This window comes from Ictidomys tridecemlineatus, chromosome 12 (genome assembly GCF_052094955.1).
Source record: "Ictidomys tridecemlineatus isolate mIctTri1 chromosome 12, mIctTri1.hap1, whole genome shotgun sequence".
In the NCBI taxonomy this organism is placed as follows: domain Eukaryota; kingdom Metazoa; phylum Chordata; class Mammalia; order Rodentia; family Sciuridae; genus Ictidomys; species Ictidomys tridecemlineatus.
In genome coordinates this window covers 116501797-116528770 of record NC_135488.1, presented here as the reverse complement: position 1 = coordinate 116528770, position 26974 = coordinate 116501797, and the positions used below count along the sequence as shown (strand labels likewise).

At 51.6% G+C, this 26974-nt stretch overlaps 1 protein-coding gene, 1 long non-coding RNA gene and 1 pseudogene across 7 annotated transcripts in view; 2 read left to right on the top strand and 1 right to left on the bottom strand.

Annotated features, from left to right (window-relative positions):
- Rnf144a (ring finger protein 144A) overlaps positions 1-17031 on the top strand; it is a 96097-nt gene extending 79066 nt beyond the window's left edge. For 5 of the 6 annotated variants that reach the window (XM_078029723.1, XM_078029722.1, XM_078029720.1 and 2 more), the window contains 4 exons: positions 1085-1292; positions 4985-5132; positions 8661-8750; positions 12982-17031. In XM_078029723.1, the coding sequence (XP_077885849.1) occupies positions 1085-1292; positions 4985-5132; positions 8661-8750; positions 12982-13113 (578 nt within the window). In that variant the 3' untranslated portion in view covers positions 13114-17031. The remainder of the gene's footprint in view (positions 1-1084; positions 1293-4984; positions 5133-8660; positions 8751-12981) is intronic. The other variant, XR_013429300.1, reaches the window with a different exon arrangement.
- LOC120885153 (small nucleolar RNA SNORA70) lies at positions 9156-9278 on the top strand (annotated as a pseudogene).
- LOC144369480 (uncharacterized) lies at positions 16435-26895 on the bottom strand. Its single transcript, XR_013429303.1, has 3 exons — positions 26727-26895; positions 26476-26535; positions 16435-19892 (listed from the first exon to the last, which is right to left on the bottom strand). It is a non-coding gene; the product is annotated as an uncharacterized LOC144369480 (long non-coding RNA).
- Positions 26896-26974: the final 79 nt, after the last annotated feature.

Below are 26974 nucleotides of genomic sequence, written 5' to 3'. Positions count from 1 at the left end.
GAGCGGGACCCGTCTGGCCACCAGTCACAGGGCTGAGAAGTTTGCTGGGGCTTTTTGTTGCGTTCCAAGTTGCCTCAGCACAATTCCCAAGATTGCTTCTCAAGGATGGCCTTACCTCACTGAGCAGCCCAGGAGCCAGAAGCCGACAGGAGCCCTGGAGCTACTGGCCTCTGATCACCTCCTGGCAGAATGCAGGCATTCCATGTGACCCCTCCTTCCCCACCCAGCCTCACTGAGAAATCAGTGTCTGCCTGGGCAGGAGTGGGTGAAGGGAACAGCCAGGCTGACTGCAAAGGGCAGCCCAGGACCAGTTGTTTAAATAAATGCAGTTTTGGAAAAGGATGTGAAGAAATAGGAGTGTCAGCATATCCTGTTTTTAAAAATAAACTTCCTGACTAATTCCATTAAATCGGGATTCTTAGTGACTGGGGCTCTAGTTTAGAGGTGAAATCCGGCTGGCAGAGGATTAATTTTACTCAGTACTTAGCTTGTGGCTTTTTTAAATCTGGGAAGGGAGACAATGTTAGGCAGATGAGCCATCTAATTCAGACACCTTCCTTTCCTCCTTTCTGACTGTCTTTTAACAAGTGTGACCCAAGTGCAGACTGCTGAGCCCTGGGCCTCATTTTGAGGCCATAAGAGGACACAGGCCTGACTTCAGGAAGCTGTGTCCTTGGGGCAGACAAGGAATCATAGTGCCAGCACTCAAAATGCATACAGTGACAGGAGGGCACAGCTCTCCAGAGTGCAGGGCCCTGAGAGCTCTGAGCCTGTCCTAGAGGGTGAGCAGGACCTTCCTGGGGGACACAGTTGGTTAAAAGTACAGGGGCAGCATCCCCGTGGACACTTGGGGTGTCTGGAAATCTGCTGCACCACAGGAACAGGCTTGGAGGTCAGGAGGAGCTGGAGCAGAGGTGGGAGAGCAGGACAGAGTTGCAAGGGCTGACCTGTCTGGTCGCCTTACCTAGACATCCTCCTTCCTGCTCCCCACACTGGTCAGTGCCCAACAGAACTGCTCCAGGCCCATCCTGTGAGCCCCCCCGTGCTCCAGGTCTGACTCACCTGTCTTGACTCCTGTTGCTAGAGGTGCTCTTCGATCCATGCCGGACATGGTGCCCAGCATCCTCCTGCCAGGCTGTGTGCCAGCTCCAGGACATGGGACTACAGACCCCCCAGCTGGTGCAGTGCAAAGCATGCGACATGGAGTTCTGCTCCGCCTGCAGAGCCCGCTGGCACCCCGGGCAAGGCTGCCCAGAAACCATGCCTATCACCTTCCTCCCTGGAGAAACCAGGTACCTCCTGCACAGGGTGGCTGGGGGGGGGGTGGGCGGGCTGCAGGCTGGGAGAAGGAAAATGTCTCTGGGGGACATGGCTGTGCATCCGTCAGCCTCAATGCGCTCTCCTTCTCGAGATTGTAGTTATGTGTTTGATGGTTGATTTTTGAGAATCATTCACCAGCACCAGGCAAGGCTTTGAAAATATAAGAATCCACAAGAACCACACTCTACACTACCTGCCTGCAAAAGCGAATGAGCAGACAGTTGTCACCATGCGGGTTGTGAGTCCTGCCAGGCCTGTTTTCCCACAAGTGCAGTGTTGAGTGGATCCTGAACAGAGGTGTAGGAACAGGACTCAGCAGGGGTGGGGTGTGGACCCCAGAAGGATCACCAACCCAGGATTCCAGCTGACGGAAGCCGAGGACCCATGTCTCCCTAAAACTCCGTGTCTGTTGGGAGATTTGGGAAGCAGGCAGGGTTTCTGCCCTGCTCCTCCTCACAGCCAGGTGATCCTGCTGTTTGCCCAGGTAGACTTTGTAGCCTCATTCTGTGTGATAGAATGAACCATAAGAAATTGGGAATACCCAAGTCTTTTCTTTTTCTTTTTTTTTTCCCACTATCACTTGGCCCTACTAGTCAGAGTGGCCAGGTTCCCAATAGATGGGGGGACTGCCATGTCTGCCCACTGCCTACCCTGAGGCATCTGCACCAGCTACTCCGTGTCTTCCTCTCTCCCCTCCTCCTCTCCCCTAGGCCCCATGCTCCACGTCCCACCACAGGACCTCTAGTTCCCACGCCACATCCCTGGCCCACTCCTGGTCTGCTTGTTGGTCTCTATGCCTTTAGTGCCCCTTCTCCCGGCTCCTGCTTTCCACAGACTCCTTGCCACCTTTCAGACAGGGCTCGAGTCCCCTCTGCTGAGCTTGCTCGACCCCAGCGCAGGGTCATGACTCCACCCTCTTCCCCCTGGAGACAGTCTGCACGGGCCATTCTCGACATGCTGTGTTTTAAATCATCTGTCTCCGCGGCTGACTCTTCCCTTGGGTTGAGCTCCCACAGGGGCTGTGTGTCTACCTTGGAGCTGCATGCATCCAGCACTCAGACGCCAGGTAGACACCAGCCATCGCTCTTCACTTAGACTCGGGGTCTTAGATGCTTCCAAACTTTGCTAGAAGAAACACATTTCTTGTTTGGTTGGATTAAAAATAATTATAAGTAGGAGGCAGGTCAGGGCATCTGCCCCAGGAAGCAGCCAAGTGGCTGTTTGGTGAGAGTGAGTGGATCCCCCATCCTGCGCAGGAAGAGCAGGGTTGGGAAAAAGAGCGTCTGCTGCAGGCGGGAAGGACGAGGCTTCCAGCCCTGGGTTTCCTATGGGGAGACGCTTTCATAGACGGGGAAAGAGCAAAGGTTAGGGCCTAATGACTCGGTTTTCTCCATCCCTGATATCACAGCCTCCTTTAAATCATTTCACCAGGGTGACTTGAATCAAGAGTAACAAGTCTAATTTTGTAAACATTTAAAAATCAGGACATTTCACATAAAAATTGGAATTTGGAGCTTCTCTGGGAGTCTGAGTATCTGGCCAGACCAAGTCTGTGTTCTCATGTGGGAGCTGAGCCCCAGCCACTGCCCCGGGCGGGGGCTTATGGAGAAACCCACAGTCCTCTTAACACCCTCCTGTCTCCCCAAAGGAGGCTGTTGCCATGTATGACTGCAAACACTTAGTTGTAGTAGATTTGTTTAGGTTAAATCCTCCCTTTGCCCACGTTTCTGTCCCCACTTGACCAGCTGTACCCATTAGCGTTTCCCGCCACCCCTTGAGGCCGCAGGGCAGGTAGACTGTGGTTAAAGTGCCACAGACTCCAGTCCACCCTTTTAAACTTGAGTAGTGCTAACACTTGTTATTAGTAGTGATTTTATCTGTGATCCAGATACCAGTAATCGTTCAAGGCCACGGTCTATACTGTGCCTGCATTCAGGCAGAACACAGTGCATCAGATTGGGTATTCCCACAGGTTTTCTTTTGAACATCCCCGAAGCATGTCTGGTCTTGCCTCTGGTGGTCTTGCCTCTGCCCATGGCATTTCTTCTAACATCAGCTTGTGGGTCACATGAGAATGTTGGTTTCATTACTCTAAGGCCACACCTGGCTTTTACACCAGAGCAGTTCTAGCTAATCTGACCATCAGCCTCAGTCTCAGGATTTGGTCCCTGGAGACTTTAGGCTCTTTGCAGGATTAACTCCACTGTCAGAGGCCACTGTGGTCTCGCCTTTAGAGGCACGTGCAAATGTGTTGGTCCATCTGTCATGAGGGCAGCCTCACTCACTCTCAATCCCATCTGCCATCTGCCTGTAAATTTAAGAATTTGAGCTACAGACAGCTTTGTCATCTTGCAGTCACAGCACAGACAGCAACTGTGTGTGGGCAGCCTTTGTGTTTTGCACCTAACCTGTGCAAACCTCCTGGACCTCTCCCCACTCCTTAGAGATGATGTTGGTAGCCAGGTTAGTCTGCTCCGGGGAGAGGAGAGGAGGCCATGAAGATAAGGCATCAGAGCCTAGCTAGGGTTGATCTGCTACAAGCTGCCAGGGTGCACAGCTTCTCTGGAGAGCTTTATGGCCTGTCTCCTTCTACCAGTGGACAAAGCAGAATCTCATTCAGCTTGGGCAAGGGCCTCAGTGCACTTTTAGGAACCTGGGGATGAAATGATAAGGAAAGTTCACGTCTCATAGCCAGATGAGTCAGACTGAAATGAGACTGTTTCATTCCTGTATATACTCTGATGTTTGGGGGAGCTCCTTCAGCCAGGATGCATGCAAAATGCCAGCATTTGCTCAGCCTCAGTGGGCATATTGTGAATGAATGTTTGGCCCAGAGTGCACCCATTTTTCTCCTGTGGAGTTGAACTGACGCAGTCTGTTCAGGCACTGCCCTCGATGCCCATCAGACAGAGGTGTTGACTTCACTTAGCACTTGTGCTTTTTTTCTGGACATCCTCCCTGAACCCTGTGCTACCTTTTCACCACAGCATTAAGTCATTGCCCCTTTTAGAAGCACAGCACACAAGCAGGATGCCACCTGTGCTCTGGGTGTAAGTGACCTTCTCTCATGCTCACGCTGCCACGAGGACTGAGGCCTGGAGAGCCTTCACCCAGTTGACTGTAGGAGAGCAGCACCAGCCCAGGCCCAAGCCCTTGGCACTGTTAGCCACTGCCAATCCAAGCAGAATGCTCAGGAGAAGAGTTTTGTGAGACGAGCCATCTAGATCTATGAAAGCAAATAGACTGTGTTCATGTGTGCTCATAACTGAATTCTTTCTGACAACAGTGAATTGCATGAAGTTTACCATCAGCCCTTTGGAAACTAACACAAGCACAGGAAGATGCACATGATGTCTCAGTCTAGCCCCGTCACCCAGATTCCTCCCTTGCAGCCTTTTGCCCTGTTGTCTCTTGTGTTTTCTGTGCACCACCTGTAGACACGCACTGCTTTTCCTTTTTACAGTCCTGATCCAGCCCAGCTGGGGCCGTGTTCTGGTTGTCGGTTTTCTCAAGTCCCTGCTTCTTAGGCTGGGTTCTATGTCACTTCATCACCCGAGGTCTTGGTCACCGCGGTCAGCCGTGCTTCCCGTGCGGCCCACGCTGCCTGCCGGTCTCCGGTGGGCCCCTCTGCACGGGTCCCTCCCTCACGGACTTTCTCCCGCAGCTCTGCTTTCAAGATGGAAGGGGATGACGCGCCCATCAAGCGCTGCCCCAAGTGCAAAGTCTACATCGAGCGAGACGAAGGGTGCGCCCAGATGATGTGCAAGAGCTGTAAGCACGCCTTCTGCTGGTACTGCCTGGAGTCCCTGGATGTGAGTACCGCCGCGGGCGGGTCCAGGGCCCCGGGGGCTGTGAGGGTCAAGCTGGGGTGGGAAAGGACCAGCCACTCCCCGAGAGCTTGGAGGTTATTCCTGGAAACGGAGAAGTAACAAGAGCGGACATTTGTCCTGAGTTGTGGAAACGTCAGCTCCGAGTGCCACTTGTCCAGGCGACCCGTTCAGCAGCTCTGGGCGTGGACGCTCCGGCAGGCTTGGGGTTCCACCTGGCTTTCAGGGGTGTTGAGAGCCTCAGTCCTCTGGTGCTCCCTCACCAGCGTGGCCGCTGGGTTGCATAGCTGCAGAGGTGCAGAGGGGGTGGCGTGAGCCATGGGCTGTTTTCCTCAGGGCTTAGGACAGGTACAGACAGTTCCCACTCCTGCTGAGGTCCCTTCATGGCCACCTTCTCACTGTGTCTTCATGTGGCAGAGAGGACACTGGCTAATCCCATCCTGGGTTCCACCCTCAGGACCTCATGGAAACCTAATTGCCCTCAAAGACCCCCTCCTGACACCATCACGTTGGGGCTAAGGGTGTCCCCAATGGCACAAACATTCTGCATGTGACAGGGCCTGGTGGTGGGTGAGCAAAGGCGCACAGAGGGAGAGAAGGTTGAGGGCTGGGTGCGCGCGGCTTCCGTTCCTCACGGCCCCACTGTGAGCTTTGTGTCCTTGGCAGATCAAAGAGCGCTGAAAAACAGCCCTGTGACCCTAGAGGGCAGATTCTGTTTGGGCAGCTTATCAAGGACAGTCACGTGGTTTCAGACCAGGTCACAAGTGCGTGGCTGGAAGGCAGCCCGAGCCCTGGCCGGCCCAGCACGCAGGCTCCCCCTGGGCTCTCCTCATTTTCCCACCAAGGCCCACGCCACGACACAGAGGCCTCCGGACACAGACGAGTGGACGGTGCTCCTCTCACGATCCTGCCCACCCCTCAGGGAGTCTCCGTGGTGCTCCCCACTTGTCACCCTGTGCCCACACCCACTGTTCACGGGAGCTGGTCCTCTCGAGTCAGCAGACAGTAGAGGGTTGGTGAGAGCTGAGGAGGCCCTTCCTGGTCAGTCAGCTGTGCAGACCCTCTCTTCACCCGGCACTTCCACGACTTGGGACTGAGGATTCTTTTTCTTGAGAGAAAGTCCAGGGAAGTTACTAGTGTTTGCCCAAAGCCCCTGGCTGGCAAGGAAGGGGCCTGGTGTCCAGTGTCCAGCCTCTGACCATTCAAGCTCTAAAACCTGTCACTGATGCCTGGGCCAGGTGGCTTCAAGCCAGAATTGGACAGGACACGTTAAGCCTCACAGAAGAACCTGCCCAAAGCCTCAGTCCGTGTCCTGTGCAGCTGACTGACCGTGACTGTCTGTACATGGCCTGTCGTTTCTCGTGCCCCCGTAAGTTGGGTGACACCTCTGATCAACAGGAAGGAAAATACTCCTTGTCATAAAAACACTGCTGGACGCCCGGCAGCTGCTGGGATCGCTCTGCCCAAGGGCTGCATCAGTAAGTTTAAAATCACAATTAAACTGATACAACGTGGGACCCGTTCAGAGTGCTTCTGTCAGGGGATAGAAAGCACATCTTAAATTGCCTGTCCTGGTCTTCTTAAGACCTGCACTGAGCGTGGGCAGCTCCTCGGGGTGGGAGGGTGGCCTTGTCCTTGATCTGGAGGAGCCTGCCCTCTCCCTGGCACGTGACATGAGAGCATCCTTATGAAGAAGGCTGTCACGAGGGTGAAGGCCACGGGCAGCCGGGGAGCAGCCCAGTACCAGGTGTGGGGGGTGGGGCGCGGTCCCAGCTAAGGACCTGAAGACCAGAAGGTGCTAAGCAAAAGGAACATGACCAGAACTGTTGGGCCCATGACTCAGGTCACCACAAAGGTTTCCATGGGCAGGCAAAGGGCTTTGGCCTTCAGCACAGGGTCCCGTGCACCCACCCAACACCTATCCAAGGACAGTTTGGTCAGAATCACTTAGAGAGTTTGCCCTGGGACCTGCCATGGATCCATGGGTCTCTATCTGCAGGTGAAGCCTAGAGCCTTCATTTCCAGGGGATTCTGATGTGCAGAAAGCACTGTTGCTGGCAGAGATCATTAAAGATTTCTAAACCGAGTAGTGCCATGTGGTTCAGTTTACTTTCCAGGAAACAGATTCAAAACCATTTTCACCTACAGAACAAGACATCATGATAGGCTGTTTGGGAGATGAGATGTAAGAATGGAACTTGAACTGATCCGGGTGGTGGGTGGTGTGTGCCTGAGCGTCCAAGTGAAGGAAAGAGCTCAGTCCTCCTCAGGAGGAAGGAGGCGTGCTCTAACAGTGGACAGAAGAGGCCAGACATGTCGTGGTTGAAGGCAGGCGTGGGGTTGGAAGAGGCTGTGAGTTCAGCTGCCCTGCCTGCCTTCCCACAGAAGAGGGCCAAGGCAAACAAGGGGAGGCCAGCCTCTGCGAGGGCTTCGCAGGCTTGCACGGAAACAGCCAGGATTCAGTGCCACAGCACCGTGGTACAGACCCCAGGAGACTAGCCTCAGCACCCTAGCGGCTGGCACCCTTCTCCAGATGAGAGAAAGCGAGCTCAGCACCCGGCCTCGCTGAATGGTTCCAGGAGCCACAAGAGAGCAGCTCATGTCCAGTGCTGCAGTTTCAAAGAGTGGCTTCCTGTCTCTCTGCCACCCGGGGCCCTGTGTTTGCTTACTTTTCCTCAGAAGGAGGTTGTTGACAGAGGTCAGTTGTATGAGTGGACAGCACTGCGCTGGCCCTGCATGGGGCCATTTTGAAGAGCTGCCGTTTCCTAGATTAGCGGTAGGTGGGAGGGGCTCTCCTGCATGGAGTACGGCCACAGGAGTGCTGATGGGGATCTGGATGACAGGCACTGAACTGTGCAGCGCTGCCTGCCTCAGTTCCAGGAAGCCGAGGGTCTGGGGGGTTGTCTTAGGAAGTGGTTGGAGAGTCAAGTGGGGAATCGAGCAGATGTCTCCATGAGTGTCAAGAAAGGAGTCTGCTCACTCTGTACAGTTGGAGACCCTGTGGGGAGAAGATGTTCCTGGGCTGGTTCTTAGATAAAAAACAGTTCAATGGTCTGAGTCAAGAGGGAGCAGCTTTAGATGAGAAGCTGATGCTGAAGACAGTGCAGAAGTGAAGTGGATCTTCTAGTCTCTGGAGTGAGCCTGTGCTGGGTCCTCCCCTGGGACCATGCACGGCCAGGCCTCGGGGCCCTGGGGAGTAGCACTTGACCTGCTTGTCCAGAAGCCCTGAGCTGGCACGACTTGCTCTTTCCTGCAAGCTCAGGATATGGCCACTGTGCCCAGGGAGGCCCTGCTTTGTTTGGGCTGGGGACATCTGGCTCAGGACCTCTCCAGTGTGCCAGGTGACTGTCGCCCTGGGCTGCTCCTTGTGAATAGTGGTGGCTGGAGGCAGGCGTGTGGCACAGGCCTGGCCTCCCGTCTCCACTGGTTGCCTGTGAAGTAAAGGAGGTGTGGCCGCGGTGGAGACCCAGTGAACCGATCCCCTCTCCCTGTCCCTTCCTGTGTCTTCCCCAGGATGACTTCCTCCTGATACACTATGACAAGGGACCCTGCCGCAACAAGCTGGGCCACTCTCGGGCCTCTGTGATCTGGCATCGGACACAGGTAAGAGGTAGCTGGCCTGGACCTTTGATCTGGACACTGTGTGTGTGTGTGTGTGTGTGTGTGTGTTCTAGGAAAGGGGCCAGTTGGCTGAAGAGCTGCTGTGTAGAAAGGCAGAGCTGGGAATATGGCAACACAGTCCTGCTGGGCTGCTGGCCGGGGGGTGCCCTGGCCCCATGGTGAGTGACCGAGCATCTCCTGCAGCATCGCACACATTGCCTGTCTGCTGCTCATGGCCTGAGTCCGGGTCTACTGGTGCTTAACCAAAGGCTTTCCAGAAAAGGCCTGAGCTCAGCAAGTCGGTACCAGGGAATGGGGACAGGAAAGGACAGTTGCAGCTGAGTGCTCTGGAAACCCTCAAGTGGTTTAGGCAGGGGCTGTTTGCAGTGAGCGTTCCCCTCAAGAGCACTGTTATATAAAGCAAGGCGTCCTTGTGGGTGACCCATGTCACTGGCTGCACGCAGCAGCTTCCCCACAGCGTGAGCCGCCTGTTGCTTGCCTGGGCTGCCCTAGGGGACCTTGGAGGCAGCCCTTTGCAGTGGCTGCTCGTGTCTCTGGCCTAGTGCTGGTCCCAGTCTAGGCTACAGACAGGGAGCAGGAGGCTTTGGGATGCCCCAAGCCCTGGGGGCCAGGGTGACATTAGCCAAGGCATCACGCCCATCCTCCTCAAGCTCAGAACAAGCAACAGGTGACAGAGGCCCTACACAGGGCCATAGCAAGTCCCCTGGCTGCCAGGAAATGCACCTCTTAAAAACCCGGGGCTTTACAAGTTCAGTGTGGATAAGTTTTCAGGAATGGTGGCTAGATGAGCTCTTCCGGGGTGTGTGTGGAGTCAAGTACCCCCAGCTGTGGTGCCTAGAGAAATAGCAGGCCCCGCACTGCTAGAGGCTTCACCGTGCCACCCCTCCTTCCTCACACCCTCCAGGACATCCTGTTTCCTGTCCAGAAGTACCCAGAAGGGGTGATGAGGCTGACTGGCCCAAGGGCTTCGTTTGCTGCCCTCTAATCAGGAGATTTGGTTTTGGCTGTAGGCGCTTTCTCTCCTGGGGGTGCACAGCCTAAATGCTCCTCTCCCACCTCCATGTGAGTCCATCTGCACAGGACACTGCCACCAAGCTCTGCCAACTCGCTGGCTCAGAGCAGCAGAAACGTATTGTCTCTCTGGAAGCCAGAAGTCTGGGGCCAGGGTGTGGCCAGGGCCTCGCCCTGACCCTGTGGGGACCCCCCCTGGCCTCCTGAACTCCGGGCTCTGCCAGCACTCGGAGCCCTCTGGCTGGAGAGCATCCTCCAGTCCTGACCCCAGGTGGTGTCTTCCCCTCTGGGGCTTCACGTTCTCTTCCTGTGTCTGGCTCTGTGTCCAAAGTCCTTCTTTGAATGAGGTCAGCAATCAAAGTAAATTAAATCCCATCCTGTTAACCGCATTTTAACTTGATTACGTCTGCAAAGACCCTGTTTCCAAAGAGGGTCACTGTGTACCTAGGGGCTTAGGACTTCGACATGTCATTTTGGAGGGACACAATTCAACCCATAGAAACCCTCTCCGACGGTGTAGGATACCACAGGGGGGTCCCATCCTTCTCAGCCCTGGTTTTTGCCTGGGCTGTATCTAGAGGGCATGCGGGAGCTGCTGGGGCTTCCTGCATCTGCATAGCCACTCCTGGACCAGAGGCTGCTGTGTGGACTCCATGGCTTGAGGCACCTGCCTCCTTCTTCCCATTGCCTTCCCAGAATCAAGCTGAGCCGTGGAGGAGCCGGAATGTGCATTTCTGTTTCTCTAGAGTGGACCCACACGCAGGCCGCTGGCCTCTGCCAGGAGAGGAGCTTGTCCAGTGCTGGCCCTTCCTTCTCTCCTGGGCACTGAAGAGCTTTTCACCAGGCCCAGCTCTGCTCATGGCGGCACTTGTTTTAGCCCCGGATGGTGCACGCACACACACACACACACACACACACACACACACACACACACAAGCATGGGTCTGCCTGGGACGTCTCTGTCCTGAGCAGAAGGGCAGGACGCCCTCCCGGGTGCTCATCTCCTGGAAGCTTCACGTGGGGTGTTCTGCAGGTGCTGCTCATGAGCCAGTGAGGTGGGCCCTGGGATGCCAGCTTTGTCATGGAAACCAATACTGGAACGTCTAGAATAGCTTCTTTGCATCTCTGAAGTGAGAAAGTTGGACTGGACTACAATTCAGCATCCGCTTGACACCACTGCGCTCCGCCTGCCTTTGCCGTGTTCTGAGGTCATGTTCCAGCACATCAAAGGCGCCCTGTACACTTTCCTGGGTCTTTGATTGTGGTTGAGTTTCCCCAAACCTTTGGGGACTCCCTGGAGAGACTCCTCGGAGAACTGTCCTTCTCCCTCCAGAGGGTGGGTCCCCCGACCACTTGCCTGTCCTTCATCCTGAGAGGCACTGGGCCAGGGTGGGGCCTTGAAGTGGCTACAGAGGGTGAGTTCTGTTCTTACGCAGCATCTGGTACCAATGGAGGCTGGCTCTCTGCAGACCTCAGGGTTGCTGGTGCGGCTGTCACTGTGCTTCTCAGTGACCCTCTCAGGGCTCTGACCGGTACCATCCTGTCTCCTGTGGTCTGGTGCCTGACACCTCCAGCAAGCTCCCCAAGTGATTCTGTCTGTTTCATGGTGTCTGGTTGTCTCATGATTTCCTCTTGGTCGCATTCTCCTGGTGATATCCATCCACCTACCACCAGCTGGCATAGATTGGTAACCCAACTTGTCAAAGAGTATGCACAGTTAGACAGGATAGACCAAGTGAGAAGAGAAGGGGGCATCAGGTTGGCAAGAATGTGAGCGTTTGGTCAGAGATTCGGGGTGTGTGGCTCCTTTGAGACTGATAACTGTGTACCAGTCACATGGGCTCTCAGGAAAGCCTTTCAAATAAGACTTTCCACATGTTCTTATGGGCCCAGGCATTAGTGTGCAGGTAATTTTAGCAAAGCACAACCCAATTCACACTGTGATCCAGTCACTGATTTCACGTTCTGCAGAGGAAGGTCTCTGGCTGGGCAGCAGTAGTGATTCCCCAGCATGTGCACCACCTGATTTATCATCATGATGCCCATTTGTTTAATGCAGTCTTGCTTATAAACACACATATATGTGTGCATGGGATGCGTGTGCAAGTGTGTGGTCTTCAGAAGAAATCCTCATTCAAGGTATCCTTTCCTTCACACATCTGGGATGCTTTAGCAGCTGATAATTTTAGATCTGACAGTGGCTTTTCGAGATCTTTAGCTCACGTGTTTATTTTACAGTTGAGAAACCAGGCCCATGGAAAAGTGGAGTCAGAACACATGCCCAGAGCATTCCCGTACTTATGACTCTGAGCACTAGATGGCAGCCTAACTCCATCCTCGGATTTCAATTCTGCACTCCCTGCAGCCCGGGAGGGGTGCAGCTGGTGGACAAGCTGGTCATAAAGCAAAGTCTGTTTCCCTCGCACAGCAGCACTATCTAATTTCTACGACAATATGCCTATGTTTTAAGCTTATTATTTTCAGCATTTACACACACTAAGGGATAAACATGTTTTTAAAGAAAAATCAAAATTTGTAATAGTATTGGGCTTCCATCCTTGGGAATGACAAGTGTCAGGCCATCCTCTAACTTACCATGCCTGTGTCTTTCCCCTTGTCCCAGGCGGGATGCTTGACCCAGTCTTTCCTGTATACTAGCCACCTCCACACCTCTGTAACCCCAGCTGTCCCCATGGGGAACCCTTCTTTCCTCCAGTGAATGTGGGTGACTGTTGTTTGGAATCCCTTGCACCTGGAGCGTGAGGGCAGTTTCTGTAAGATGCATTATTCCACTAAATCTTGGTCTTTCTCCACCAGAGTGCATCTTGAGGGCCAAGATCTCAGGCACCTTTGCACTCTCAGCACCTGGGACATTGTTAGAGGGAACTCAGCTCATTGGAGGCACAGATGGATGGGAGAAGGGAAGGGAGGAGAAAGGCAGAGAAGGAATTAGGAGGAAGGGGGAAAATTGAAGGGAAGCCAATAGGTGTGGATGAGAGCAGAACTGGGGATGAATGCTCATATGGGTGTTTGGTTGAGCAGACGTGTTGACGGGTGGACGAGGGTTCATGGGGGATAGAGAATGCATGGGAGTGGTGGGTGGGTGGGTGGGTGGATGGAGGATGGGGAGTGGTGGTGTTGCTCACACTCAGGGAACCCATGGACCAGGCTTCCTTACCTCTGCTCTTTGCTCCTTCTCCAGGTCGTGGGCATCTTTGCTGGCTTTGGGCTCCTGCTCTTGGTGGCCTCTCCATTCCTGCTGCTGGCCACCCCGTTCGTACTCTGCTGCAAGTGCAAGTGCACTAAGGGGGACGACGACCCGTTACCCACCTAGAGGAAGCACGGTGCTGCCGAGACCCCGCCTCCGGGACGTGTAGCTCCCCACCCACCCCCAGCCCCCCACTAAACATTTCTCTTGCCTTATGTGCCCCATTGAGCTTCACAGTGTCAGGCTGGATGCCGTGATTTCAGGGACCGATGTCAAGGTGTTGCCCAGGCCCCGGGGTGTGGTCGCCTAGTCTTGGGGAAGGCAAGACAGGCCAGGGTTGGGCACGTCCCCACAGCATCAGTCACTGCAGACCTGAGCGACAGCGTCGACAGAAGCACACCAGGCCTTTCCTCCCCGAGGCGTGGCGGTAGGCTAGGGACATCTGGTGGGGGCTAAGAGACCTTCTCCTTCAAAATGTTGTCCTCTCCTCCTTGGCTTCAAGATGGCACCATGTTGGGGGAGGCCGGATCACATCTGTCTTCAGACAGAATTTAATTATTCCAACTTGAAAAAAGCACTCAGTTGGTGACAACTGTTTCTATTACTAATGGCATTTAGCGAGGTCCTTTGTAGAAGGCTTTTCTTTTATCCTAGCTGAGTAGTGAAAACCAACACGGTGCATATGAACCATCCTCTGCCTTTCTTAAAATGTGCATTTTAAGAAGTTATAGTGCAGCGACTTTTCTGGCTTGACCACTTTTCAGGAGACTTGGAAAGCCTTATGCACTCTGTGTTTTTCTTGAAACTTGCTGTAATAACTTTCTGAATGCTGTAAGCTGTGTACTGTTATAAACACAGTTCCTATGTCGCTGCTTTCATTGGAAAATACTGACATGTTTAAAGGAACGTCTCCACAAGAGTCACCTTTTGTTCCTTCTGCTATGGGGATTCAGGATACCCACAGGGCTTGTTCCTTCTCACCCAGGTAGCGGCAAATAGTTTTTAATGTCTTCTAAACCAATGGTTTACTAAGAAATAGTTCCACTCAGAATGACTATGGTTTGGCCTCTTGTCCCAGTTTTCAAGTCAGACAGTAAAAAGAAAATTGCATTATCGATCCTGGGAGCCAGGGCCTTCTGCCAGAGGCTGGGGGGCCCTTGGAGAAGGGGCAGAAGTTTCTGGATATTCATATTTTTTAAATGCTTTAATTATTTTGAAAAATCATGTGTCTCACACAGTTCCAAGCCCTGTAGCTAACCAGTTTGCCCTGACTGGATAAAACGCTTGCAGTTCACTTTTGATGTGGGGATTTTACCATTTGGTCTTTCCCAGGGCTCTGTGTGACTGTTTCCATGGCAAAGAAATGCATGGATCAATAAGATGCACGTTACTCCATCACTTGTCTGAAGGGTGGAGAAAGCATTTCCTTTAAAGAGAATTACTATGAGAGTCACATGTGCTTGCCAGGAACAAGAAGAAAATATTGTGGATTTATTACAGTGGAATTTCTTAAGACTTATTAAGAATTCTACCAAGGAGTAAAACAAAAGCAAAGTCCTTTTATCTCGGTTGTTTGCTCATTGCAAGCACATTTTAAATATGAGGTTATTTTGTGTGTGTTTGACTCGACATTTACACATCCGTCTCAGGTCCTAGTACATCTTCCCTGCCTGCAAATTTCTTCTTTATTTCTTGACAGTGAATAGTTACGAAACAGAATCACTTCTCTCTTCACCTCTAGTATTGATTTTCTTTATGAAACAAGAGCCATTTAGGAGATCAGTCTGCATCAAAATTATGTTCGAGAAGTTTTCTTTGTAATTGCAGATTAAAAGTTCAGGAACTAAATAAGAACGTAGCTGAGGCTGTCTTTCAGGTGGGTCTCTGCAGTCTGAGATGTTGTTATGCATGAAAGGAATTTTCTGGAGATGGGCAACAACTCCATGAGCCAGTGGCCTGGGGACTTGGGACTTAAACCTGTAATTTGTAGGCACAGTTGCCTGGCCACTTTCCCTATCAAAGGCGGAAGGCATTTGGCCCTCTTTCCAGTGGCCTCTGGGGGACACCTTCCTGATGCCCCTGTCCTCCCAGGCTTGAATAGCTGCTGTCCATCACATGAGTCCATTCAGCAGTACCCCATCTTTGGGGAGGGATTTAGAGCCCAGAATGGGAGCCTAGACCCCTTATTCCTGGAGGGATGGCATGTCCTGTCTTGGAGGAGTCTCTGGCCCCATGACACACATCTCTAGCCCCAACCATCCTGTGCCTTCGTGTGCAATATGCTTCAAAAGCATGTGGTCTGGTGAGGTACCGACCACAGCAATCCTGGGGCCGCCAGGGCAGTCAGATAAGCACTGAGCTTTTGTATCAAACCTGCCTCTGTTTGCTCAGTGGGATTTAATATAAAAGTGAAACTGTCCACCCCTCTGTAAATGCCAGTAAGATCACCTGAAGGTACTGAAAGTAGCATGTCCCTCATCAGAATCCTTTTCTCTTAGTAAGGAATGCCATACCCATTTGTTACAGCAATGCAATCTTCACATGCTGGATGTAAAATGTAAATAGATTATGAGAGGATGGTCCTCCGTGTGAACTTAGGTCTTATCTGCACTCAGTAGATGGACTCATTACTGTTATTCAGCATGGTCTGTCCTGGTTGGAAAGTGACATTCACTTTCACAGATGATTTTCTCTTTGATGTCCTGCTAGCAGGTACTTTTATTCATTGAGAGGCCTTTAACTCCCGGGACTGGGAGAGGCCCTTAGTGAGAGGCCAGGGCTGCTGCAGGGTGGACCAGTGGGGAGCCCAGGGTTGACCTGTAGCTACCTGAAGCCCTTGGGCAGCCCGCCATCTCACCAGGCTTTTACTAGAGGTGCCTGGTTTCTGTCTGGCTCAGCCATGTGTCCTGTGTCCCCACAGATGTCCCGGGAGACCAAGTCTGTTCAGGTGGCAGAGATTGACTTCACAGCTGAGCTGAGTCAGACCTTGATTGCATGAGCAACGTCCTAATCAATTCTTCTTCCTCGGCTCCCAGGAGCAGCTCAGACTGCAGAATGAACCCCCGGCACCTCTTCCAAGGGAACACACTCTCCTTACAATATATTCCATATGGCACATTCTGCCGTAGGAGAGCGAATGTCAGAGGTGAAAAGATGACTTCGAGATGAATTTCTCTTTTTCATGTAGGTTGCAAAAAGCAAAAGTTATGTAACAAATTACAAGAGAAAAATTTCCCTTGGTAGTGTAAACATGAGGGAGTTGGAATGAACCAGGGTGGACTTTTTGTATTTTCTCAGATTACCGCTTATTAATAAACACACCTGTGTGTGTATATGTATATACCTATGTAAATCACAGATCATCAAGGGAAAACATTTTGCATGTTCAATGCTCCATGAAGGTCTCCTTAGAACATACCAAAGCTTGTTTTTTCCTTTTAATTGACCCAGGCCCTTATGACAATAAGCAACATGAGGGGATTATGACGGATGATTGCCAAAAACCCCCAATGGAGCGAAATGGCCCGCGTGAGACGCCATTGCTGGTGCGTCCCCTGGCGAGCATGCCCGCTGGTCGTCAGTCCCTTGGTCTCTGGCCGCCTCTGGTGTGCGCAGTCTGTCTTCCACAGTTCCAGAGCCCTCAGCGCAGGGTAGCTACGTGCCACGTGCCACGTGCCTGACCTGTCTTTCCTTTGCTCACTTTGCCGTGAGTGTGTTTGAATCTTGTGTAAACGCATGCATGAGTGAGCCATGCACATGTATACTTTATGTATTTGACAAGTGGTGGTAAAACAAAAAAACAAATTTGGTTTGTGTTTTTGAAATGTCAGTACGTTTTGTGCCACTAACACTGTGATGTATAAAAGAACTGTTTGGACGCCTTTCAATGTTGTGTTTTGTACTTTGGAATCACATGGGAAAAGTTTCATTTGTAACTTCAATACATATTTTAAATGTATTGTGTCTTATGTAGTTTGTCCCCCTTTCAAAGGGATTTCTTTTTAAAGATGTTTTGGCTGGAATACAGGTGACTTTTTAAAATCCTGCTTGGCTCCATCTTTTGTAGACGCCTCATTGACGACTGGCCACAAGATTGAAATACTGGGATGAGAGGTGGGAGGGAGAGAGGGCTGGCCAGGCGGGGGATGCTCTGTCCCTCTGCAAACCCAGCGTTTCTATTGGGGATCTTCTTTCTTGGGAGTGGTCTCAACTCTCAGATGACAAAATAATCTGCCTCCTTGGGGTTGAGTTGCCACATGTAGCCGTTCTCTGGGTCCTTGTGGTGTCAGACTAGAAGAGCATCCCTGCGAAGCATCCTGCTCAAGCACCCAACCCCCACCCCTGAGACGAGGGCTTACAAACCTGCCTTGTTTTACAGGGAGCATCATAAAACTCAGTGATCATTCTCTCTCTCTGCTGCAAAAAAGTAAATATGGATATTTCTTATTTAATAAGAAATTCAGCCATCTTTCAATATCTACAAGGAACTGGTTCCAGGAACCAGCCCCTCGGATACCAAAGCCCACAGATGCCCAAGTCCCTGCATACAAAGTTGCAGTGTTTGCATAAAACCTGGGCACACCCCCCACGTACTTTAAGTCACCTCTAGATTGCTGATAGATCCTAATAAAATCTAAATGGATGTTTTGCCTAGGGGAGAATCACAGGGAAGAAGTCTGCATATGCAGTACAGAGTTATTTAAATTTTGTTCTGAATATTTTCGATGCACTATGGCTTGGTAATCCTTGCAGACCTGCAGATGAAGAGGACCAATGGTAAGGGGAATCCAGAGACCAGGGTGTTTCCTTGATTTTCATCTGCCCCGTCTAAACTTCAAGGAGGGATATACCTCATTCATTAACAGGACACTAGACCAGGGAGAGAGAATGGGAGAGTTTCTTCTCCCATATTTAAATTTCAGGATCCACTCTGAGCGACTTGAAGCACAGGGTGAGGCACAGTTTCTTAGCTGGTGACTTGAGGGGGTGAAAGAATGTGTACAACTGCTCTCGGGGGCTCTTGGTCTGAAGAGGGGACAGAGAAGGCAGTCGATTGTCATAAGTAGTACAATGCTGTAGTAGACAATGCACAGCAGGTTTTGGGGACCCCACATGTGGGCATTCTGCAGTCCTGGATGTCAGAGAGGCCTGTGCAGAGGATGTCGTATGTGAGCTGATCTTGCAGACAAGGAGGTGTTGGCCGTGGAAAGAGAATTCATGGGAGTGGTCCCTCCAGCGGCGCAGGCCCTTGCCTCATGATCTGCTGGGATGGAGTGTGTGCTGGAGGCCGGCCTCCTGGAGGCAGAGGGACGTGGCCCTTGCTATAGAGGATCTGGGCGAGCGTGTTCATTGCCGCAGGCTGCTGAAGAAACGCACCGCGTGGGAGGCTACGGCAGCTTATCTGCTGCCTGACAGTGTGGAGGCTGGGAGTCCAAGGGCCAGGTGTGGGCAGGGGTGGATCCTTCTAGAGCTTTCTCTGGTGATGGCTGGCAACCCGTGACATTTTCTGGCTTGTGAATGCATCACCAAGTCTCTGCCGCCACCTTCACATGGCCTTCTCCCTGCATGTGTCCCTTTGTAAGGGTGCAGTTAGACCAGGCCCACCAGGGTGACCTCTTCTGAGTTTGACCATCTGCAAACGGCCTATTTGCAATAAGGTCACCTTCACAGGCCCTGGGGTTGGGACATCTTTTGGAGGGAACACAACTGAGCCCCTATGAGGGGATGTGGTCCACAAGTGGACACTCTGGTCCCGGGGAGGCCAATCCCGGGAGTCTGAGGACCTGGGGGTGCTACCTGGGGGCTGTTCAGAAGCAACTCTTCCCCACACTGGCTGAACCCCAGTCCCTTGAGCTAACCTGGCAGATGGGGATTGCTCCCCAAAACCCTGCTGTTTATTTGCAAGTGGATTTGTGTGTGTATATAAGCATTTTTTTTCCAAAAATTTAAAAAAAAAAAGATTTTTGTCAGTGTTTTCAAACAGAAAAAAACCTCAAGAACTCGAATTACAGGGTCCTGAAAGGAAGGGACACTACTGAGCTGACCGGCTCTTATACCCAGGGTGGCTTTTGATGCTGACCTCACCCCAGGCTTCCCTGGGGAGACTGTGAAGTGGCCGGGACCGTGGGACAGTCACACACTCAGCTTGGCTCTATAGAGAGTGATGGGCGATCACTGCTGCCTGCCCGGTCACAGCTAGCTCTTCCCCCTCCAGTTGCTCAGGGTGTGCACTGAGGAAGCTGGCCTTGACCGGGAGCCAGACGGGGCACCAGGACAGAGCACGGTACTATCCACAACGTCAGGGAGGGCTGGATTCTGGGTCCAAGGGGCTGATTTCCTGTGCATGAACCTCAGCCTGGGAGCACTGGTCTCCTCATCTGAAAATGAGGGTAAAATGCACCTCACGGGATCTTTCTGAGGACAAATGACAAAGTGGTAAAAAAAAAAAACACCAAGAATAATGGAATAAAATTCTCCATAGGGGAAAATCCTAATTTTGCACTCTGAAAAGTCATTTGCTCATTTCCTGGGTAATTATCTGAGTCTTTTTAAAATCTGTTTTTACTTATCCTACTGATCTCTTCATCATTGAGGAAATCCTGCAGAGCGTACATTCACATCTTCACCACGCAGGGAAGCCCCAGCCAGCACGAGCTCTTCCCCTCAGATCCAGAAGGGCATGAACCTGGGAAGTTCCTGACTGTGGACCATGCCATTGTGTCATCCAGGGACTTGGGAATGGACAGTGTCAGCACGGGTGTTTCTTCTCTGGGTCACCAACTTGTGTTCTTGCAGGACTCGTAGTTGGGACTTGCTGAACCCTTGTCAAATGAGAGAACTGGCTCCTGTTGCCCGCAGTGTGGGTGAGGGTGTGGGAGCCTGGCCAGTCAGATGGGGTTCTTCAGCTAAATAAACGAGAAGACGATTAAACTTCAGATGAGGGTGTGCAGACGGCAGAGGGAGAGCCTCGCTTCAGTTGGGGAGAAATCCGGATTAGAGCCGGGAGGTTTCTAAGAGCCATCACCTGGCTTTCTCCTTTCCAAGGGGCCTGTTAAGCCTCACAAGCCTGCCAGTCATTGTCTTCAGATTATAGTAAGAAAATGGGCTTGGGGCGGCCCCATGCCGCAGAGGGAACTGGGGGCCCAGGTGTACCTGACCCAGCCTTCCTGCCAGCTCTCCACCCGCCTTCTTGATTTGCACCTACTGACCTGCAGAGACATCCTTCAGTTATGTAGGCCGCTTGTTTTCTGGCCCTGCAAGAGTTTAAACTATGTTCTGTCTGAAGATAAAAATTCCACTTGAAAACAGAAGCTCCTACTCCTACGGCTTCCACACCAGCTCCATAAACCAAAAACAACAACAAAAAAGGCCAGGCATCCTGAGGGGAGGCGGCTCTCAGACACAATAAAACCAGAGATGCTTTTAAATCAGAAGACACACCTTTCACTCCCGCCCCCCATGACCACAGGAGGACCACCCCCAGGGGTTCTGGACCGCATTAGGCTGGACAGGGTGCCCACTGCAGGACAGGGGACAGGGTGCCTGCTGCAGGACAGGGGACAGGGTGCCTGCTGCAGGAGGGGCACTGCACATCCTCGGTAAACATTCTGTTCAGAGGAGGATTCCCACAACCATCCTAGGAAGGAAAATACCCTTAATGTCACAGTTCTTCACTTGGGTGAGGAAACTAAGACTCAGAATCATTAAGACTCTTACCCAATAATAAGTGACTGGTAGACCACAGGTCACAGTCCAACCCTGCAGCCTGTAGAAATGAACACAGGCCTTAGGAAGAGGCCAAGGCCACTGCTTGTCAAGGGTGACTCATGGTGGCCAGAGGGGTGCGGGGGGGTGGCTGGCTGGGAGCAGATGGCTAGGTGCAGCCTGGCTGGGACTGAGGGAGGGACTGCACAGCATGGGCTCCTGTCCTAATCTGTCCTGGTAGGACAGGATCACCTTGGAAATCGACACTCCCTACAATTTGAAATAGACTAAAAAGGAGCCAGGACAAAATTAAAAACCATGAAAGTAAAGCTGGCGAGATGCACTGAGCCCATTGCGGTGAAGATGGGCTTAACCTGAGGTCAGTAGGAGTGTGCAGGGGATAATGCCCAGGCACAGTGGCCAGGGACTCCCCAGCAGACACCTGCTCTGCAGAAGCCTATGGTGAGCAGAGTGCAGAGCTGCAGAGCTCGGGAGGATTTGGTGCAAGCAATGGTACTCTCGTGGGGGATGATGTGGGAGGGCTTTGGGACCCGAGGAAGGTGCATGAAAACTGTCCCTGCATCAGGGCAGGTTCGGAAGGTGCCCTGTGCAGTTAGAGAGGAGTTGCACTTCCGGCAGCAGCAGGGCAAGGAAGGGAAAGCACAGAGGCATGAAGGGGTGGCATTTCCAGAACAGCTGCATGGTGGCCAAGCAGTTAATGATCAATTAATGTTTGCTGCTTGAATGAGCAAATAAATGCTCATCCATATGGTTGAAGCCTGGGCATGGGGTGAAACTGAAAGGGTATAAATTGTTGATCAATGGCAAGAGCAAAAGCTGAGAGGTGACCTGCTGGGAAACAAAGCTCACTCTCAGAAGAGAGAAGCTCCAGGGATTTTGCTTGATGACTCCACCCAGCACAAAAGATCCTGAAGTAGGCCTCCCTTGGGGTCCACAAAGGAGGAGGACAAAAACTCCTCTGTGCTCAGCTATTTGAGAACTTTTCAGGGACAAGAAAATGAGGTTGCAGAGAGAGCGGGATCCGCTCTTGTATCCTGCACAACTCCTAATACATTGTTGGTGCACAATGAATGTTAAATAATAATTTAATGTTTTTATTAATGACAAAGGAGCAATCAGCATGTTAATGAAACTTGCAGATGATACTAAACTGGGAGTTATTACAAATACCAATTAGGAGCTGCAGACAATGAAGAGGACAAAAAAGAGGGAAAGTTACAACAAAGCAAGTTTCTGTTTTGCAAAATACAAGCAAATGCACCTGCAAAAAAATGCATACTGTGGGGAAGGGGGCAGCCCACTCAGGCTTAAAGGGGAACCGTCCCAACGCGGTGGGTTTTGGACACACTGGGCTTGGGCCTGTAATGCATTGTGGTGGGCAAAGTGCCATTTGTCCTCGGTTCCCAGCTGAGAATGCATTCAGCACCCAGTCACCCCATTGTGGTGGCACTCCAGAAGCTAGGCATGACTGAACTCTCGGTGCCTCCTGGCTCACGTCCTTCAGTCTCCTGTGGTACTCCTGGGTCCTGCCGACTGCCTTCTGCTCCTCTCTCTTCCTCTGTCCTATCTATCCCTAGGATGCGCTGTTAAAAATCAAAGTCTCCTTCACCTTTCCTACTAAGAACCTTCGTCATCTAACTCTGTCAACTCTTATGAACTTTCTCCTTGAAGTCACGTTTGGAGGGGGTGCTCTGAAGCCCCAAAGATGAAGGTCTCAATTGCACAACAGGGCCACATGGAATAGGGCATGGTATGTCCCCCAGAAGTGGGAAGAGCAGGAGTTAGACCACAAGTTAATCCTGATAAATTAAACGTTAAACAATAATAAGCATTAGGTGTCCCCCCAAGGACTTTCGTTGTGACAAAGAGTGGCCCCTCATTTCCAGAGGACTCTCCTGTCGCTCAGAATGCTCAGCTCGTTTATGCAACAGGTCAACCCTGCACAGGACCCATCCCTTGCATATGCAATACGTAGGCAAAGCGGGAAGTTTGCAGCATTTTTCCTTCCAACACTCATTTCATCACTGGCCCTTTCCTTCCTCCTGCACAGCATTATGTGTTCCTTGAAAATGACTCCCGCGAACAACTTCCATACGCATTTAAACTTGCTCAACATAATTATTCGGATTTTAGTGGAATTGCAAAAATCAGTTTAGATATTTGCAACTGGTGACAATTTTTTTCCTCCGACTCCCTTCTTCCCTGGCTGGTTGTAACCATAGAATCGGAAGCTCTCTCAATAGGCATCTAACTAGTGTTTGCTGCAGATGGGATTCTAGAGTGGCAAATTTGCATTGCCTGAGACTAGTTAGGATGAACCTCAGGGACCCCCTGATGATTGGTAGGCACATTAGATTTTTAGATTTTTGTTAGTGCCTAACAAATTAGCAAAAGTTTAGCTCCTTAAAGCACTTATAGTCATTTGGTTTCCATGGGTCTCCCCAGCATGTTTATATATAAATGTGTGCATATCCCTCTCTCTCTCTCTCTCTCTCTCTCTCTCTCTCTCTCTCTATATATATATATATATATATATATATATATTTTTTTTTTCTTGTTGTGGTGCTGAGGAAGGAGTCTAGGAGATCACACATGCTTGGCAAGTGCTCTACCCACTGAGCTGCATCCTCCGCCCTGACTCTTACCGTCTGTATGGTCTCTGAACAAAGCCAGGACCCTCTCCCCTCTGGATTACTGCACCAATGTGGCCAGGTCCCCTCAGGTTCCACGTAACGAGTCTCCACTTTGCCTGACTGAAAATTCCCAGTTCCTAGTTTTGGTTCCCAAGTCCATCTTCCCCAGTGGAGAATGGAGTTCACTAAAACCATCTAGAGAACAAAACGGGCTCTGTCCTGGCTGGGCCTCTGGAATGTCCCTCAGAATCTCTGCACTTGCTTCTTTTGAAAGGGCTGGGCGAGCTCCCACTTCCTGCCATCAGTGGGTCCTTAGGGCACGTGCTCTGTCCAGGAACTGGCACGGGCCTCCGTTTCCTCTCGGACCTGCTCAGCGGTTCATGGGAACCGCAGGCTGATTTCATTGGGCTTAATGGCTGAAGTCCAAAACCAAGGAGTCTGTGACCTCAGTTCTCCTAGAAACTGGGCAACATGGAACATTTGCTTCCCAGGCAAAGGGGAGTCTTGTGGCGGCTGCTCCCATCTCGTGTGCCATTTTTGACCTGCTGGTGGCTGGCGTGCCTTTGAGGGCATCTCCACATGTTGCCCCACGCACATGCCTCTGGTAGTTGGGCCCTGTCTGTGCCTCCCCTGCCACCTTTCTGTCCCTCCCTCACTGTCCCTGGCAGTTTTCACTCCCCTTCGTCTCAGGCATCTCTTCCCTCTCCTGCCCGTGACCCTTGGAATTGTGCCTCCAAGCTGTGGAAGCCCTAACCCTCAGAGCCTCAGAACATGACTGTGTCGGGGCTTTTGCAGGAGCAACGGAGGTAAAGGCCGACTGGTGGGGTGTCCCTGAGCCCATGAGGCTGGAGTCCTTATGAGAAGAGCAGATTAGACACACCAGGGACACCAGGAACATGCACATAAGAAAGGGTCATGCAGACACAGTAAGGAGGCCACTGGCAAGCGAGAGAGAGAATTCAGAACATGCCAGACACCTTGGGGTTCGACTTACAGCCTCCAGAACAACGAGAAAAGAAATTCCTGTTTTTCAAACCACTCATGGCATTTTTGCTCTGTAGCCCCACCAGACTAATCCAAGGCATTGCCAGATTCATCTCCCTGGTGTACCACGGCCACCTCCTACTGTCCCTCCCAACTAGGGTACCTAAATCCTTCCTAGGTCTTCCGGCTCTGGTTCCTGCAGCCCTGACCCAATCCCACTTTCACTTTCCTGCTGTGGCCCTCTAGCGCCCCCTCCTGTTCGAGAATTGCCTTTGCTTATTTTGTTGACAGCCCTAGAGGCCAGCCCTGGTTTCTGACTGTGTGGTCTGACTTTCCTTCCCTCACCATCCTCATCGCAGATCTTGTGCACCTGCTGCTACTGTGGTCAAAACACGTGAGACATGAGCACCCACACTTCCCTGATAACAGTCCCTCTGGCACAGAACTGCGAAGCCTGGCCTTGGCCTCAGTTATGTGCAGACTTCACCTGCTGAGGGCCTGACCTTCTCTGACTGGGAGGCCGACGTTGACTCCTAGGGTCCCTTCAGCCTGAGGTTTATGAGAGTAACCATTCAGACAGCAGCTGGAGGCCCTGAGGAGTCATGCTCACGGGGAGCACAGTGACAGTTCCCAGTGACCAACAGTTTTAAAACGTCCAGTCTTTATCTCCATGCCTTGCAGAAGCTCTGGATCCTGCGAACTGTCTTTTGTTTGTTTGCAGTGGAGACTATGTTGTTGGAAGCTGGTCTCCTTATCCCTCTCACCTCATCTTTAGCACAGCATTTGTGCAGCTAGAGGGCCATAAATGCTTGGTTGAATGAGTGTCTGTGTTTCCTTCCAGAAGCAAAACTTAGGGACAAGGTAATGAGGAAGAATTCCTAACCTTAGAGCAATTGAGTATTCCCTAGCAAAGGTTTAGAGAAGCCCAAGTGTCAGGAAGTCAGGAGACCCCATGTGAAGTGCTTGGTTTACTCACTGACTTAGTGAACTTGGACACGTGTTGTTGTTTCTGCATTTCAAGTTTTTCAGTAACCTAAGAGTGAACACAACTTCCATTCTGACAGAGGCATTGGACAGCAGAAGGCTAAGGAAGGAGGAAGGTCCTCTTTGCCTTTCCTGATAGCCTGAGAGAGGTTCCACTCATGCCCTGGCGACTGGAGTCAAGATCTTGTGATTCCCATCCATCCTGGAAATCTTGAGTTCTGGTTGCCACCCATGGATTTGAGTAAATGTGGGCTAGCCCTCCTGGCAGAGAGGAATTGGCCCGGGTGGGGGACAATGGAAACTTGTATCTCTGCAATGCCAGAGGGTCCAGGTGCCAGTAACCAGGGGTCAGCAGTCACATGGAAATCCACTGAGCTCTGAGAAGGGACCCTGACACTTTGATTTAAAGGCAGGTGGTCAGTGTAATTAGGTAAATTGGGTCTGATATCGAGTAAGATCCAAAATGGAGGCCATGTTGAGAATGAATTCCTGGAAAAGCTGAACAACTCCTGGAATGTTAGTGAAGTCCGGAAACGCAGGACAACTCATGGACTGTTAATGTCCCCAAGGCCCAGGGCCCATCCCAAAGAAGTGTTAATGAACAGCTCCCAGCAAACTTGAAGATGCTGACCCAAAAGTCCTTCCTGCCCAGAGTACCTCTTTGACCCACCTGTGCCCCACCCTTTGGGCCTGCCCACCTACATTCCATCACTGAAGGAACTATAAAAAGGGGAGACAACCGCACCTCTTGGGTCCCCTTCTTCCTCCAGGAGAAGTCTTTTCTGCTGTCCTTTAATAAAGCCTCTACTTTCCACCCTGACCTAGCCTCGGCGTGCTTCTCTGGTGTTATTCTTCAACATTGGGGAAGCAAGGACTCGTCACCGGTCAGCAGCGTAACACCTTCCCACCCAGGCTTTGGCCCTGGGGAACTTACATGGAATCAGAGGGAGAATGGGATAAGGTAGCGACTTTAAGCAAGCTGAAGAAGGAGAACAGGGAGGGGAAGGGAAAGGTGGAGAGGAAGGGGAAGCAGAAAGGGAAGGGGGAGGAAGAGGAGGAGGAGGAGGAAACTTTGGATTGTTTAACAGGATATCCTTAAAATCCAGTCTTTGCTCTTCAGTGAAAGAGGTGCTGAAGGCAAAACATTCAGTCACTTACTTACATTGCCTGTCTGCACCGGGGAAGAGCTACAGCTGCTCCACATGCTTAAGGTTTGGAATTTCTGTCACAGGAAAAGGGTACATTTAAATTATTGCCCACCCCATGGGCGTCTCCAGGCTTTATTCACAAGCCGGGAGTTTCAACCCACCAGATTAAGACTTAAAGCAAGAATCTTCCAGAGTCAACCCAACCTTCCGGGGTTGACTGTCTGGGTCTCCCCACCCTCCCTCATTCTTTCCTGCCACTTTTTACCTCTCTCTGCTATTTGCTGGCTCTTCTCTTTGTACTTTCCTCAAAACTTTGAAAATCCTAAGTAAAACACGATTCTCCTATTTTCCTAACTCCAAGGACTCCAGTTGGATTATACAGACCCTCTTCTTTCCCAGAAAAAAATGTCTGGAACTAAAGGGCGCATGCCCCAGAAAGCCTGGTGCTGACCCAAGGGGAGGAGTGTGCACTGCCAGGCAGCACCAGAACCCCAGGCTGGAGGCTTCTTTTGT